Below are 16,805 nucleotides of genomic sequence, written 5' to 3'. Positions count from 1 at the left end.
GGCTCTCACATTGGGTAATCATTTTCACTATAGAAGGATGTTGCAGTAGATATTGCCTATGTAGTATGGACCCTTTCAAGAGAGTTCCATTATCAGCATCATAGTTGGCCCCACAAGACTTCCTTTTTAACATTCCATATGTTATCTTAATGCAGAGGAAGTAGATTGGGGCCCAAATAGAACGTTCAAGCATTGTTTTTGTTTTTATTGTTGAAAGGGTCTATAGTGTTTATGTTGGAGAAAGTCATATTTTCTTTGTTCCAAAAGGGAGTGCTGTTGGACCTGACACAGGTGACCAGGCAGCATGGCTTCGATCCAGTGTGGGTGGTGCTGTTAGTTGGTACAGTTACCTTCATCCTGGGTTTTGCAGGCTGTGTCGGGGCACTGAGGGAAAACATATGCCTCCTTAAGTTTGTGAGTTCTCTTTTTGGGCATTCATAATGCATCCATTGCCACATCATGAAAATAAAGTCAGTTATGGTTTTCACTCTAAATCTTTCTCTACAAAGGTTCTGCCATTGACTTTTTTCTTCTGTGTGTCTCTAATGCAGTTTTCAGGAATCATTGTCTTAATCTTCTTCCTGGAGCTAACAGTGGCAGTGCTTGCATTTATGTTCCAAGACTATGTGAGGGAGTGGGTCAATGATTTATTTCTCCAGAATGTCAAAGCCTACCGTGAAGACATAGACCTTCAGAATCTGATTGATTCATTGCAACGAGTGGTGAGGAACTCTGATTCTAATGGCAAAGCCGTTTTGTGTGTGTGTGTGTGTGTGTGTGTGTGTGTGTGTGTGTGTGTGTGTGTGTGTGTGTGTGTGTGTGTGTTTGTGTTTGGTGTGTGTTTGCGTGTGTGTGTGTGTGTGTATTTGCGTGTGTCTGTGTGTGTGTTTGCGTGTGCATGCGCATGCATGGTTCATATAGTACTGTATATCACATTGTGTAGTTGAGGAGGTGGCTGCATTTTCTTATTATGTAATACTCGACTTCTCCCAATAACAGAACCATTGCTGTGGTGCCAAGGACCCCAATGACTGGAATCTAAATGTTTACTTCAACTGTAGCCAGGCGAATAGTCAGCAGAAGAGCAGGGAAAGCTGTGGAGTCCCTTTCTCTTGTTGTGTTAGTGACCCTGCTGTGAGTTCCACACATCTCTCCCTTCCTAATACAATTTTTTTGTTTGCTTTGCCTGCATTTCTTCTGTTTCCAGTTGGTGTAGGGCAGCTTAATTAAGGCCCAGTCCCAATACTATCACTTCACTCTTACCACCGTTTGCTCATTCACGTTTGCTCATTTACATTCACAATTCTTTTGGGACCAAGAGGTTGTTCAACCCTTCAAACAAACATTGCTAAAAACGTAGTGTGATCAGGTGCAAACTATGGAATGAAGTGGAAGATGAATGTCCTAGGATGCACAGGTCACACTGGAAAAACTAGACAGTATAAGCACACCGAGAGGATCATTATTGTAAAATATGTAACATTTTGGCATTAATAAGGATTTTAAAATGAAAACAATCATTGTGTTATGTTAGTTTCAATGTTGTGGCCATATACTTTGGGTCCTGTTCTTCATATTGTCATTATTGTCGATTTGCGCGATAGTCACACATTTTTACATATATAGTTGACAGCATACCATGTCCAAAATTAAACTAATGTCCAGCAGCAGCTAAATTTGTTCAACTGTTTTACTACTTATGTTATATGAAAGCATACAGCTGCCGACTGCATCCTAAACGTTTGTTAGGATAAACACTCGTCGCATCTACTAGGCTACAGGTAGGCTAGCGATATGACTTTTGATGCCATCTATGACCATTCAATGATTTGTTATAAAATATTGAGTTTTGAAAACAAACGTTAAGGGTTGTTTTAATTACATGTTTGTTAGGCCCACGACACCTCATGAAGGCTTAACAGTGAAACCAGCGTCCTGGAGACACTCCCCTCCATGCTGCCACCATATTACCACATTGAAATATCCAATACCCAAAATACTCTTGGCATGGTCAAGGTTGGCTAGGTTGGTCCGTCCCGTTGATGTGGACTGAACCATAGCCATAAAAACCCTGGCCAACCAACCATCAACCTAGCCCGTCACAAACACAAAACAAATTAGCCAGTTAGCTTAGCCAGTTAGCTTAGGCCCCATCACAAACACAAAACAAATTAGCCAGTTAGCTTACGCCCCATGCTGCCACCATATTACCACAACAAACATCCAAATACCCTTAACCAACCTAGGCATGGTCTAAGTTGGCTAGGTTGGTCCGTCCCGTTGATGCGGACTGAACCATAAACCGTAAAAAACCTTAGCCAAGTAAATTCAACCTAGGCACAGTCCATCACAAACACAAAACAAATGAGCCAGTTAGCTTACCTTAGCTTGCGCCCCAGGAAGGGTAACTTCTCCTTACCCACAACCATTCGCTTGCCCGTTCTGCTGCTAAAGACATGTTACTAACCACCTGCCTTAGACTGTGGTGTCAAATCCACATTAAATAATACAAACTCAAAAGAAGTCCGCACACCGTGGATGTATACTGCAGATGATGGCTTTAATGCACTCCGGAGCATTAGTGAAGCAAGCAAGTAAGTGAAAGCAAAGTAAGATAAGTGAGCAGTGAGCTAAGTAAGATAACATCCTCTGGCTGTTGACCAGCCTTTATACCCCTTCAAGTCATCCCAGACAAGACACTCTATGTTTACAGATAACTGACCAAGTAATATATGGTACTTCACCTTTGCCCTCTCATCCTGTTATTCATACATTCTTTTGGTTTTGCCATTCTTTAGGTTTTGCTTACATTTCCTGGCACCAAACCTTATCTATGCCATTTTCTGCCAGGCCTGCTCTTTCACTTAAACCAGTCTTCCTTTCCCACACTGAACATACTACAGACATCAGTTTCACAAAACAATGATATTACACAGAATAAAGATACTACATAAAAGATATATAAACTAAAGGATATATTTCAATAAAAGTCACGACAAGACTTCGACCACAAATGCCCAATTCAGACAGCAAGCCAATAGCAGATCTGGCCACAAACCCACGTGCACCGATTTCAATAGGCCTTAATCGTGCACTCCAACCTCGCTTAGCTGCCTCCTCTGCTATTTCAGTGTATTTAGCTCTCTTCAGCTCATTGGCCACTTCCACTCTGTCTTCCCAAGAAACAAGTGAGTTCAATGAAGTAAACTATCTTCTCTGAATCCGACCATAGAACGTCGGGTCGTAGCTTAGTACTCACTATATGTGGAGGTACCGCCATCTGCTGGCCAAGATCAACCTTCATTTCCCAGCGCGCCCCATTTTTCAACTGGTCGGTTTTACACCTGGCCTTCGCGGAACAAGGTTTATCCCCCTGACGTACAAAGTTAATTTGCCTTACCCCTTTACTAGCTGCTAATGAATTGACTTCTCTCCTTTTATCCTCTATTGCCGCTGCCACACATTTCAATACCTGGTTATGATGCCACGTATACCGCCCCTGGGTGAGACTTACCTTGCACCCTGATAGGATATGGTGGAGACTGCCCACACATGAGCAAAGTATGCATTTGTCATCCTCACCAAACCATTGACTTAAATTCTTGGGAGATGGGAGCACATCATATGTAGCACCTAACATAAATCTGATCTTACCAGCTTCCATGCCCCATAGATCTTTCCATTTAATCCGTCTTTTTTCCACCCCTTCCCAGTTCACCCACTGCCCTTGTTTTGCCTGCGACACTGCCTTAGTACATCTTACAGCCTCCTCCTGTCTATGCATTTCCTCCACTACCATTTTCCTCTTTTCTCTTGCAGAAGCCTTACTCCACAAGGGTTTACTTACACCCACCCCTAGACCCCCTTGCCTGTGCTGCACATGACCCATTATATCCCTATGCTTCAATGCTGATTGAGCTTGCTTAACTGCCTGCTCTGGGTTCTACTTCCTCCCTGCATTAACTGTGGGTGCAACTTTCCTTACCACTGGGTCCTTGGACTGAGTAAGAGTCATTTCCAATCTAGCCTTAGCACACTTAAATTCCTCTGTCAGACTAGATATTGGCAACTCTACAATACCCTTCCCATACAAGGCTACACTGCTTAAGCAGCGTGGGACTCCGAGCCATTTTCTGACAAAGGAGTTGATCATTTTTTCCAACCTCTCTACCTTTGACAGAGGAACTTCATAAACTGTCAATGGCCACATTAGCCAAGGCAACAAACCAAACTGCACAGCTTGAGCTTACCTGGCAGCCCTGACTTGTCAATTTTTGCAATACCTTGCCTAGTGACCTGTCTCAAGTCTTCAACCTGTGATTTATCACTAAGGCTTGCATCATACCACCTTCCCAGACTCTTCACTGGTTTCTCCAGAACTGTGGGAATCACCTCCTTATTTATAGCAAACTTCTTATCTATTACCTTCCCTACCACAATTGAGAGACTCCTAGACTTACTTGGCTTCACCTTCATTCTGGCCCATTGCAGATTACTATTTAACTTATCCAGCAACCTGTTGGTGCATGGAGCGGTTGACGTCAAGGTTGTCATGTCGTCCATGAAAGCCCTAATCGGGGGGAGGCGTGGCCCTCCCTGCAACTTCTCCCCACCCACTACCCATTTTGAGGCCCTAATGATGACCTCCATTGCCATTGTAACAGCAAGTGGGGAGATGGTACATCCGGCCATGATTCCTATCTCAAGTTGTTGCCACCCTGTGGTGTAATCAGCTGTTGTAAAACATAATTGAATATCCAGAAAGTATGTTTTTACTAGGCTTTTAATGCTACCTGGGATTCTGAAATAATCAAAGGCCTCCCACAACAGACTATGCGGCACAGACCCAAAAGCATTAGCCAAATCCAAGAACACAACGTGCAGGTCTCTCTTCTCGCGCTTTGCTAATTGAATTTGGTGCCAAATCATGCTGGTATGCTCTAAGCACCCGGAGAAGCCAGGAATTCCAGCTTTTTGCACTGTGGTATCAATTAGTTTATTCCTTTCAAGGTAATTTGTCAGTCTCTGTGCCACCACACTGAAAAAAACCTTCCCTTCAACATTCAGTAGACTAATTGGCCTAAATTGATTAATCTCCACTGCGTCCTTTTCTTTGGGAATAAATATTCCCCCAGCCCTCCGCCAAGCCTTGGGAATACTCTGCTTTTTCCAAACTGTGTTCTGAATGTGTTCTGTGTAGAAGATAAGTGATGGCATCGTCCACGCCCACTTTCTCCTGGTATGCAAACTGTAACGGGTCTAGTGCATGGCGTACCTGGGGTCTGAGCATACCTAAGACCAGTCGCTCCAGTGTCTTCATCACATGTGATGTTAGAGCGACAGGCCTGAAGTCATTAAGCTCACTGGGGTGTGGCTTCTTAGGGACGGGGGTGACACATGATGTCTTCCACAGTGTTGGAACTTGTCCGAGACGTAGACTCCAGTTGAAGATGTGCTTCAGTGGCTCCCCCAGTTCAGCAGCACAGGCCTTGAGTAGCCTTGGACACAGTCTGTCAGGCCCGGCTGCCTTACGAGGATGAAGTTTTTTTAAAAGATAACTTACTTCGGAAGCTGTAATGATGGGGGGATAAGGGGAGTGGAGGGGGAGGAGGAGCAGGAGGGGTGCTTCTGAGAGGGTTGTCGTGTGGCTAGAGACTGATGGCCGTTGGCTGAGGCCTTTGTTGCCGCACTGCTCGTGGTCACCATGTGGGGGAGAGGTGCGATAGCCTGATCTGCAGAGATGGTGGAGGGGGAGTGCATCTGGGGTCTGTGTGTCTGATGGCTGTTGACTGAAGTCGTTGTCACCTCATTGTTCGTGGTCGCCATGTGGGGGAGGGGTGCAATATCCAGTGATGGTGGGGGTGAGTGTTGCACTGGTAATGAGGTGGGCTGGGGGATGACCACCTCCTTGATGTCCCTGTCAAGGTTGCCAGAGTCTTGGACAGCTCAACAGGCACAGGCAAAGAGGCATCAGGCGGGGGCAGGGCGTGGGGTGATGGGGGCTTAGTTCACTGGATGTCCCCGAGATAAAGAGCTGGAGAGACTGGGAGAGCAGTACTTGGAGCTGGTGCAGGGCAATCGATCCTGTTGTAAAAGTGGTTCAGCTGGTTCGCCCTGTCCAGGTCTCCCTCCACAGAGCTGCTGCTCTTCTTAAGGCCAGTGATGGATTTCATACAGTCCCACACCTCCTTCATGTTGTTTTCTTGCAACTTCTGTTCCATCTTCCTTCTGTAGTCCTCCTTTTAAATTTTTTTTTGGCCTTTTATGCCTTTTAATTTGCATGACAGTTTCCTTAGCCTCTTTCAGCTATTCTTGAGTTCCCCCTGTACTCGCCTCAGCTCTGCCATGTCCCCCTCTTTAAACGCCATCTTTTCCCAATTGAGAAGGGCTTGACATTACTGATTATCCAAGGCTTGTTATTTGGATAGCAGCGTACATGTCCTTGTGGGAACAACAATGTCCATACAGAAGTTCAGATAGTCAGTAGTGCAATGTGTGACCTCCTCTAAGTCCTCTCCATTCAGTAGCACACTCCAGTCAGTAGACTCAAAGCAGTCTCAAAGCCTCATCCGCTTCTGGTGTCCACTTCCTGAAGGTGCGCGTGGCAACTGGTAGCCTCTGAACTTTTGGCTTGTACATTGGCTGAAGATGAATGAGGTTATGGTCCGACTTCCCCAGTGGGGGAAGGGGGGTGGCACTGTAAGCATCCCTCACGTTTGCAAACATGAGGTCTATTGTCCTGTTTTTCCTAGTTGGGCAGTCAACAAACTGGTAAAAGTTTGTGAGGGTGGAATCCAGTGTAATGTGGTTGAAATCACCAGAGATCGCAAAGAAGGCATCACTGTGCTGAGTTTGGAGCCTAGCGACTGTAGAGTGAATGACGTCACACGCTGTGTCTGGGAGGGCTTGAGGCGGAACGTAAACACAAACAACAATGGCGTGCGAGAACTCCCTCGGCATGTAGTATGGTCGTAGACTGACCGCTAGTAACTCCACATCCTTACAGCATACAGTCTCCTTCACTGTAACATGTCCGGGATTGCACAATCTGTTGTTTATGTACAGCACCAGTCCGCCTCCCTTCTTTTTGCCAGAAAGTTTATTGTCTCTGTCCAAACGAGCTACACTGAAGCCGGGCAGCTCAATGTTAGCCGGGGGGATATGGCTTGTTAGCCACGTCTCCGTAAAGCATAGCAAACTACAATCCCTGTACAACTTCTGATTTCTTACCAGGGCAGCCAGTTCGTCAGTCTTGTTGGCCAGTGAGTTCACGTTTCCCATAACCATCGCAGGAACTGAGGGCTTGTGTTGCCACTTTTTCTCCCGACGCCTAGTCCTCAATTTAACTCCCGCTCTGCACCCCCGAAAGCACCACAGCTCCTCCGGGATGTTTACGTGAACCCTACCAGCATTCCGTCGTATTGCAAGCAGCTGATTCCTTGTGTACACAAGTTTGCTGCCGCTGTAGCATTGTAATAGATCCATATCCATAGGATAGAATGAAAACACTCCTCAAAGTGCGTAATCCAAAAAAAGTTGCTTAGTAAAAAGTAAACAAAAGACGGTAAAAAAACACAAAGACACGGAGCTTCCTTGACATACTGCCACTCACGTCGGCACCGGAACCGGAAGAGATACAGTATACATACAGTATAGGGACACAGACTATACACATTCATTCATAATGGGTGCTATTCACTAAGGCTGTATGGTTAAAATTACACTCAACTGATCAAAATTACAGAGCATGGTAGCTACAATAAAAGGACAGAACAAGGCCTCACGCTTCCATACTTGGGTTTAGAGTACCTTCCCTGACTACGAGAGAAAGAAAAAGTGTGAGTCTTCTGGTCCACTTTTTAAATCTGCTAAACCTGAGCTACAAAAACTGGGTTCCATAGGTAACCAGCGCTGAGACAGATGGTAGTAACGACATCAAATAACAATGTGGATTTCAGTGCCTCATTTCGATGCCACTTAAGTCTACGGGATTTTTTTTTTAATACAAGGCATCACTGCATGTCATGTGCCACCAGTAGCATCTTGCTTTGATAGCACCACATTATGTATACAGTTACAGTAACCTCCAGAATTATTGGCACCTCTGCTAAAGTTGACTAAAAACCGGTATAAAAATAATCTGTTGGTGATTTATTATAATCTTATAATGAAAAAATTAAGAAATTCAAGAAAACCTTGAAGGGAAGCAAATTAATTTTGAGAAAAAGGAAAATCTCATAAAGAACTAAATATTTTTAACAAAAACACGTTCACAATTGGCGCCCCTACTTGTAATACATCCTTAAGCACCCCTTTGCCAATAAAACAGCTTGTAATATTCTCCTATGACCCCCCATAAAGTTGGAGAATACAAAGCAAGGGATTTGAGACCGTTCATCTTTACAAAATCTCCCCAGATCGTCCAGATTCCTAGGTCCACACTTGTGCATTCTCCTCTTTGACTCACCCCACTGTTTTTCTATTAAGTTTAGATCAGGGGACTGAGATGGCAATGTCTGAAGCTTGATTTTGTGTTCGGTAACTATATTTGTTTTGATCTGGATGTTCGTTTTGGTTCATTGACCTGATGAATAATTCAATCATGACCAACTTTTAGTGAGATTGAGAGATTTCCTTTGAAAATGTTCAGGTTTTTCTTGGTGTTTATGATACCATGCACCTTAAATGGCAAAAATATAAGGCAACGTTTTCGTGTTAATTACTCATCTTCGTAAGCAGGCAGGCTAACAAAACGCTAGAGATTGTTGCAAACGCGTGTATAATGGCAGAGCCAGCGAAGAAGCAGCAAAAACCCTTGACAGAAGCCGCAAAGAAAGGGAAAAGAGCTTCAGACCGAGCGAGGGGGAGTTTCGTAGAGAAAAAGCATCAGGCTTGCCTGGTGTCCCTTTAATTAGGTTCCTTTGGGGAAAAAAACAGCCCCACAATTAGCACAGCCCCTCCACCATTATTCTCATTAGGCATGGGGTTCTTTTCAGTATAGTCATTCTTCTGTGTATGCCAAACACACCTAAAGTGTTTCTAGCCTAAGAGCGCAATTTTCATTTCATCTGACAATAGACCACACTTTCAGACAAAGTCACTGTACCATTCAGTAACTCCTGCCGTTTACATTGGTAATTAAATGACTGGACAGGCTTTTACCTAGCATGCCCTCTAAATAATCTATTAGCAGTGAGGTCACTTTTGAAGATTTTTGGGGGAACTTGGTGACTTTGACTGTAACTCTCAAACAGTTGTTCTAATGGAATTTTTTGTCTTACCATCTTACCATCCTCCATACTGTACGTGGGGGCTAGATAACCATGGGTCTTTGTCCAAGCATGTTTGTCACATTTCCAGATGATTAGAACCTTTTAGTCATTGTTTTAACTGTAAATATAGGCATTTTCAACAAAGTACCTGGTTTACATAGACAATCTCTGACTTACAAATGTCAACACACTTTCTTTTTATTTAAATTTAGTGTAATCTCTTGTCTTTCCGATGTTGAAAAATGACTAGAGGATTTAGCCTCTGTGTGACTTTATTTTCATGCCATAGTGAAAAAGAAAGTCATGAACTACTTCTGAAACTTCACAGACACTCTGATTAACTTAAATAAGTTGAAATTAGAAAATGCTTCTGTATATAATATGTTTCAGGGGTTCCAATAATTTTGGGCAACATGTTTTTCGCTAAAAATATTTATTTATTTTTCTTCTTCTTTTTATCAGAATAAATTTGCTGCCCTTCAAGTGTAGATTTTTCCTCATTGTTTTCATTGTGGGAGTACAATAAATCACCGAAAGAGTATTTTTATACCTGTTTTTATTCAAATTTACCAAAGGTTCCAATAATTTTGGAGGGTACTGTAGCTAACACAAACAGTCTCCCATGACATTTTTAAATCTACTTTAGCATCCTTCCAGGCAGCAGCCAAAGCAGCCAGAGCTAAATACTTCTCTGATAGTATTAATCAACATGCTAACAGACCCAAAATTCTGTTTCACACTATTAATCAAATCACCAACCCTCCACTCTCACCTGCTCCCTTCACAAGTGCTGATGCTTGTGAGAAATTTTTAATTGATAAAATCGAAAACATCAGAGCACTGTTCTCTCCCCCTCCTCTGCCTTCCCCCCCAGTTAAGGTGTCTTCAGGCCCTTTAGGGGCAGCCGTGGCCTACTGGTTAGCACTTCGGACCTGTAACCGGAGGGTTGCCGGTTCGAACCCCGACCAGTAGGCACGGCTGAAGTGCCCTTGAGCAAGGCACCTAACCCCTCACTGCTCCCCGAGCGCCGCTGTTGATGCAGGCAGCTTACTGCGCCGGGATTAGTCTGTGCTTCACCTCACTGTGTGTACACTGTGTGCTGTGTCTGTTTCACTAATTCACGGATTGGGATAAATGCAGAGACCAAATTTCCCTCACGGGATCAAAAGAGTATATATACTTATACTTATACTTACTTTATCTACTTTCAGTCACTTTGCTGATGTATCGCTAGCAGATCTCAAGGACATAGTCCTCTGTATGAAACCCACATCTTCCCCTGGTGATGTTGTCCCCTCTCCTATCTTGAAAGATGCTTTTGATGTGTTGGGCCCTTCCATACAGCTAGTTATCAACTCCTGTTTGACATCTAGTGCTGTCCCTGCCTGCTTTAAGCATGCGGTGGTCCAACCCCTGCTTAAAAAGCCCAACTTGGATGCAAATTCTTTGAATAATTACCGCCCCATCTCTCCCCAAGGTACTGGAGAAATTAGTGCTGGCCCAATTGCTTCCCTTCCTGACTGAGCATAATATCCTTGAGCCCTTTCAGTCAGGTTTTAGAACACTCCACAGTACTGAATCGGCTCTGCTAAAAGTCACCAATAATCTGCTTCTCACTCTAGATTCAGGTCAAAATGCAATCCTGGTTCTATTGGACCTCAGCGCAGCATTTGATACTGTGGACCACAACACCCTCCTTACCCGTCTTGAGGACTGGGTAGCATCTACTTTGGTTCAGCTCCTACCTGGGAACCTTCTCAGTCCCTTGGTTGCTCCTCTTCCTCCTCAGCTCCTGTCTCCATTCCCTGCAAGGCTCCATTTTGGGCACTTTGATGTTCTGTTTATACATGCTCCCCCTTGGTGACATCATCCGGCGATATGACATCTCTTTTCACTTCTATGCTGATGACACCCAGTTATACCTGCCCTTAAAATCTGATCCATTCAGCCTCTTCTAGATTGTCTCCAGGATATTAAGTGCTGGATGAATAATAACTTCCTTCAGCTAAATGATGATAAGAGGTCATCATTTTTGGTCCTTCTAAAGCTAGACCCCTGATTGAAGGAAAATTAGCCCACCTCTCCTCTTTTGTCAAGCCAAATGCCAACAATATAGGTGTCATCCTTGATTCAGAGCTCTGTAAAAGGCAGATTAGCTCTGTTATCAAGAGTAGCTTCCATCAGCTGAGAATTATTTCCCATCTCAAACCCTCTTTGTCTCCCAAGGACTTAGAAACAGTAATTCATGCATTTGTTACATCCCGGTTAGATTATTGCAACTCCCTCTATCTTTCTCGTTTGCAATTAGTACAAAATGCAGCTGCTAGGTTGCTTACTGGCACCAAGAAATACCAACACATCGCCCCTGTACTGGCCTCCTTACACTGGCTCCCCATTAGTTTTAGGGTCCACTTCAAAGTCCTTCTGATTGTTTATAAGGCACTGCATGGGTTGGCTCCCTCATATATTTCAGACCTCCTCCATCCCCTCTCAGCATCCAGGTCCCTTAAATCTGCCGACAAGGGTCTTCTCTCTGTGGCCCGCACCCGCCTCAAGCAAAGAGGTTATAGAGCTTTTGCGGTAGCAGCCCCACGTCTGTGGAATTGTCTGCCCCCAGATGTTAGTCTCCCTCTATCACCACTTTTAAATTTCAAGACTAAAGACCCACCTTTACTTTTTGGCCTTCCCTGCTTCCTAGCTGTCCATCTCTCTCCTCTCTTCTTCATATTCAAGTGTCTTCTGTACTGTTGCTATTTATTTGTTTAGGGCTGTCTATTTGTCTATTGTATTTCTGTATTTGTCTTGCTTACTTTCTCTGTGCTTGCCTTTTATATTTTGCTTGTTCTGATTTGCTTTTATTTTCTATTCTTACTTACTTACTTACTTACTTTACTTACAAACACTTCAAGATAAGCTTGTGTGAACCCATGCCATTGCCAAGTAGCCTACTTTGAAGCAATGTCACGAGCTCTTGTTGAAATCTAGCAAATAACTACACACAAGCAAAAGGCTATGAAACAACACCAACAGCCTAGTTTACACAAAAAACTTGATAATGCGCTAACTGGCATCTATTTGAAATGTTATCAGCAAAGTTGTAATGTGAAAACTTTGTTTCACGGTATGTTCTGCTGTAATGAACTGCAGTAATGAAAATATACTTTGGTTGACCAAACCACCATTGTCCACCTCCCTCTTTTATGTATGGTCCCGAGCAGGCGTAACAAATTGTCGCCCATGTCCATCTCATTCATCCCGACCAGGAGGACAAATGTAGGTTGCTAGTGACAAAATATTGTCTTTCAGTGTCATACGATCTCTTTGTAAATTACGTCTAAATGTTTCAATCGTCCCAGCTGTCCCCTGTCTGGCTAGCGGTGTCCCATTTCTAAGGGGAATATATTCACCCCCTATGACTCCGGGACAAGAGGTAGCGGAAAGGGTAGGGGAAGGGAAATAATGAGAATTGGGACAGGGCCTAAGTCTCTAGTTTTTTTATCATTTATGTATTGACTCACCAACTTACTAGCTTTTTTGTGTCTATGCAGGATAATGTTGTGAACACGCAGTGTGGCTATGATGTCAGGTCCTCTGGAACACTGGTGAGTATTTTTGTTTGAAGTGTTTTGCCTCCATCGACTGTGTTCATGTGTTTAATTGGAATTCATTGTGTGGAGAGGGGGGATCTGTGTGGTTTCTTGGTTCAAGGTGCATATCACCATTCATGTAAAAATGGACATAAAAAAATACAAAACTCCTGAAAGGGTGTCGAACACAATGTGTCTTTAAAATGAGTTTGTTACTATTTTGTGGCTTCCGCTGAGAGACAAATAATTTGTCACACAAATAGAAGTTTCAGATTTTGCATAGCAACATATTACTTGCTGACACTTACTTTCCATGAAGTTCCATTGCAATTCAATTACCCACAGAATGATATGAAAGATCAGGAGCACAAAACCTGTTGCCCTTAATAGTCATCATTCATTTTTTGCAGCGGTCATTATAGAGAGTTATCGACCCACCAAATGTTGGCATGGTCCGTTCATATTACCAGAACTTTCTGCTGCATTATACATGTATTTATTGAGTAGTTGGTATTTTTACCACACTGTAAATGAAATAAAACAGGTGAGGCAATCCACTGACTTGTACCCCAAACCACTAATCACATTGACCCGGCCGATACATCAGCATGTTGCAGAGCACAATGATTTGCCTCTGTGTATGAAATGTGCTATGTAAATAAACATACTTTGCCTTTTATCTGTTAAAGTGCCCATATTATACTTATTTTTCAACAAGTCAAAATAGACCTATGGGTTGCATAAAACATGTCCCTGAAGCTGTTTGCAAAAAAATCCCCTTAGATTACAAATTATCAGCAGCCAGTTTTTTTATTGCCAGTTTCAGTCCCTTTCAGAATAGGCTGTTTCTGTGTCTGGGGCCACTCCGGAACTGATTCCATGTTTACATCAATGGGTAGCATAGTCGTAATGTTACTGTCTGATGGTGACACGGTGACAGAGGATTCTCCACCAGAAAGTCTCCAACTGCCAGTGATAAAATGCAATTTGTTATGCAGGAATAATAAAGAATGTGTGACAAACATCACTGACGGTTCTGTTTGAATTTTCGTAGTAAAGTAATAGTCAAGTTATTGGAGGATAATCATAGCAGATGTACCTACGGCCGAATTACAGTCACAGTGATATCGTTTACCAACCCTGCTCCCACTCGTGTCATATTACTTAAATACTTGCCAACAAGAACGAGACGTGTCCTGGGGAGTTTCTGTTTTTATACTTGAAATATGGATATCAGGTGCATAAAAGACATTTAGATATTTTGTGTAGCCTCGCCGACTGTTGGAAAGGATAGGCTACGACCAAAATGGAGGATCTTTGACCGGAAGTTCCTAACCTAGTGGGTGGGAATATTCAAAGGGTCATTCCACGTCAATTCAACCAGGGCCCACGCACTTAGGTCTCAAACAATTCTGAAAAAATTACCAGGTGTACCTATGTTATCCAGGAGACACACTGTAAAATGACTTTTATGTAAGATCAATACTTTCCAAGATAGAACCAGTTTTACAGGGGGAGGGGGGGTGTCGATTTTGTTCGGCCTTTTTTTTTGTCAAAGTTCACAAGCCCATAGCACAAAAACTAAACCATGTAGGAGGCTCAAATTTTGCATGCTGGTACATAAATAGGAATGGTAGGTAGCAGAATCGTCACATTTGGTCTGGATGATCCTGCATGATCATAGCTGTCCCTCAAAGTTGATCAAATTTTTATTGGAGTTTTTGGCTGGGCTCTGTTTAGGACTTCAGAAGACATATACTCAACATAGGCTCTTTATTTATTTCCCTTATTGAGATAAGTAGAAACACTCTCACAAAAAGCAATGAACAGAACATAAATTCCCTCAGGGTCTGAACAGCAGACCTCACAAGTCTGAAAAATTATTTTGGTTCTCATTTTCAGAGCGCCTTAACACTTTGTGGGAATATACAAAGATTTTTTTTATATTGTTTCCTTCACTCTCCATGATCCTTTCTTTTTAAAGATACAAATTTGACATGTCTTATACAAATCTTCTTTGTTTTTAAAAAGAAGGGATCATAGAGAATAAAGAAAAAAATATTTAAAAAATCTTCCCACAAGGTGTTTGGGTGCTCTGAAAATGAGAACCAAAATTATTTTTCAGACTTGTGAGGTATGCTGTTCAGACCCTGAAGGGATTTCTTTTCTGTTCATTGATTTTTGTGAGAGTGTTTGCACACAGAGGTGGTAATTTTTTCAGAATTTTTTGAGACCTAAGTGCGTGGTTGAATTGACGTGGAATGACCCCAAATGTTTCGGCCGATGACATAGAGGGCCCTGCTCATTTTGACCAGCTCCCCCGGAGACTGAAGACAGGATACATTCAGAAACCCGTATCTCACTCAGAACAGCATGGATATTTTTTCCCCAAGTTTGTATGTGTGTGGAAGCACCAGAGACACAAATAACACCCCAAATCCCAGAAAAGTGATTTTTCATAATACAGAATGGGCACTTTAATCTAATTACCTTTTTGATTTTTGTATCAGCATTTATAATGGGCTAAAAATAAAAAGTAAAGGGAAGCTGAAGACTGATTATTTGGTTATATTACCAGTGTGTACTTTGGCCACACACTTGTTTTTGAGACAGGGATCTTGACTGTAGTGAAGTTGTCATGAAAGTTGATCTTCACCTGACATTCACCACATAGTTGGATCTCTGTTTCATTAAAAGTTGGGAAAAACAGGGTTTGAAATCAGATGAAAGTTGCGTGAAGTTACCTCATTAGCTGCAAGCAAAATAGGTGCCAACCTTTTTGTCTGCATGTCTAGGAATATATTAGATTAGATTAAATTTAACTTTGTCATTGTGCAGAGTACAAGTACAGAGACCGCAAAATGCAGTTTGCATCTAACCAGAAGTGCAATGTAATATACAGAGTATAAGCAGGTAGTGCATAAATAGTATATCTTGTAGTCAACATTATACAGTTAAGAAGGTGGGATGGTTTACAGTGTAGGGCTTAACATTAACGTTTGCCTGGTTGCCCTTGACAACCAAATTGTGACAAGTGGCAACCTGCTCATCACCCCAGGTTGCCTCTGTGGCAGCCACATATTGTAGCCCACTTTTTTGTACTTTTTAATAAGATTTTCTAGCCTGGGTTTTCTCATGCTGCCTTACGGGCGCGATTTTATTCACGCTGCTAGGCAGCCTGGATTCCATGGAGCAAATTTTCGCCTCAGTTAGGGGACCAATCACAGAACGGAGGGCAGCAAGACGATGACAACACACCGGGCCGCATGAGCTACGCAGACACATTTGATAGACATTGTGAGCTCTAATAAACGGCTCTGGGCATTCGTAAACCACGTTTTAAATACGAGAAAATGAATGTCTAGTTCCCAGACCCCATCTCAATGAGATGAGGTCTGACGTTAGCCAGGCTAATGATTTTCATTACAATAAATAAATCGCTGGTATTTGAGCATATGCATTGCTGATGTTTAAATTATGCACAGGGTTGTGATACAGGAATGCATTTTTCACTCGCAATGGCAAAGCAGATTAAGCTAATTTAACCAAATATGTTAAATTATTTCAATTTGGCATTAAAAACAAATCAGACTTCATCTGTAAGCAACCCTAACATTAAAGTGAAAATGAAATGAAGGTGACGATGGCTCAGAGCTTGAAGTTCAGCCCCAAAGAAAAAGCTTTTTGCCCACTCTGGAAACCTTCCAAAGAAGAGGAAAATTAAACTTGCAACCGTGCACAACATACCCATCAATAAATGACAGAAGTTCTCTTGTATTGGGAAATACTTCATTCATGATGTAAGGACTAAAGGATAAACACTGGCGATTGAGTCAGCATAAAAGAGCTGCAAAAAGATTTGCTAAGGTCGCGAGACGGTCAAATAGACAGTGCCATGCGGAGAATGAATGATGCCAAACATGCAATTTTTGCAGCCTCACATTGT

The 16,805-nt window shown here is 42.7% G+C and overlaps 1 protein-coding gene across 2 annotated transcripts in view; it reads left to right on the top strand.

Moving 5' to 3' along the window:
• The window catches only part of tspan14 (tetraspanin 14), a 36,311-nt gene that overhangs the window by 12,777 nt on the left and 6,729 nt on the right, over positions 1-16,805 (top strand). Inside the window, exons 4-7 of one of the 2 annotated variants that reach the window (XM_048270380.1) lie at positions 268-414; positions 552-722; positions 1,000-1,134; positions 12,821-12,874. In XM_048270380.1, coding sequence (XP_048126337.1) covers positions 268-414; positions 552-722; positions 1,000-1,134; positions 12,821-12,874 — 507 coding nt within the window. The remainder of the gene's footprint in view (positions 1-267; positions 415-551; positions 723-999; positions 1,135-12,820; positions 12,875-16,805) is intronic. The other variant, XM_048270381.1, reaches the window with a different exon arrangement.

This window comes from Alosa alosa, chromosome 18 (assembly GCF_017589495.1).
Source record: "Alosa alosa isolate M-15738 ecotype Scorff River chromosome 18, AALO_Geno_1.1, whole genome shotgun sequence".
In the NCBI taxonomy this organism is placed as follows: domain Eukaryota; kingdom Metazoa; phylum Chordata; class Actinopteri; order Clupeiformes; family Clupeidae; genus Alosa; species Alosa alosa.
The sequence above is the reverse complement of the archived record's forward strand: the minus strand, read 5'-3'. Positions and strand labels throughout refer to the sequence as shown.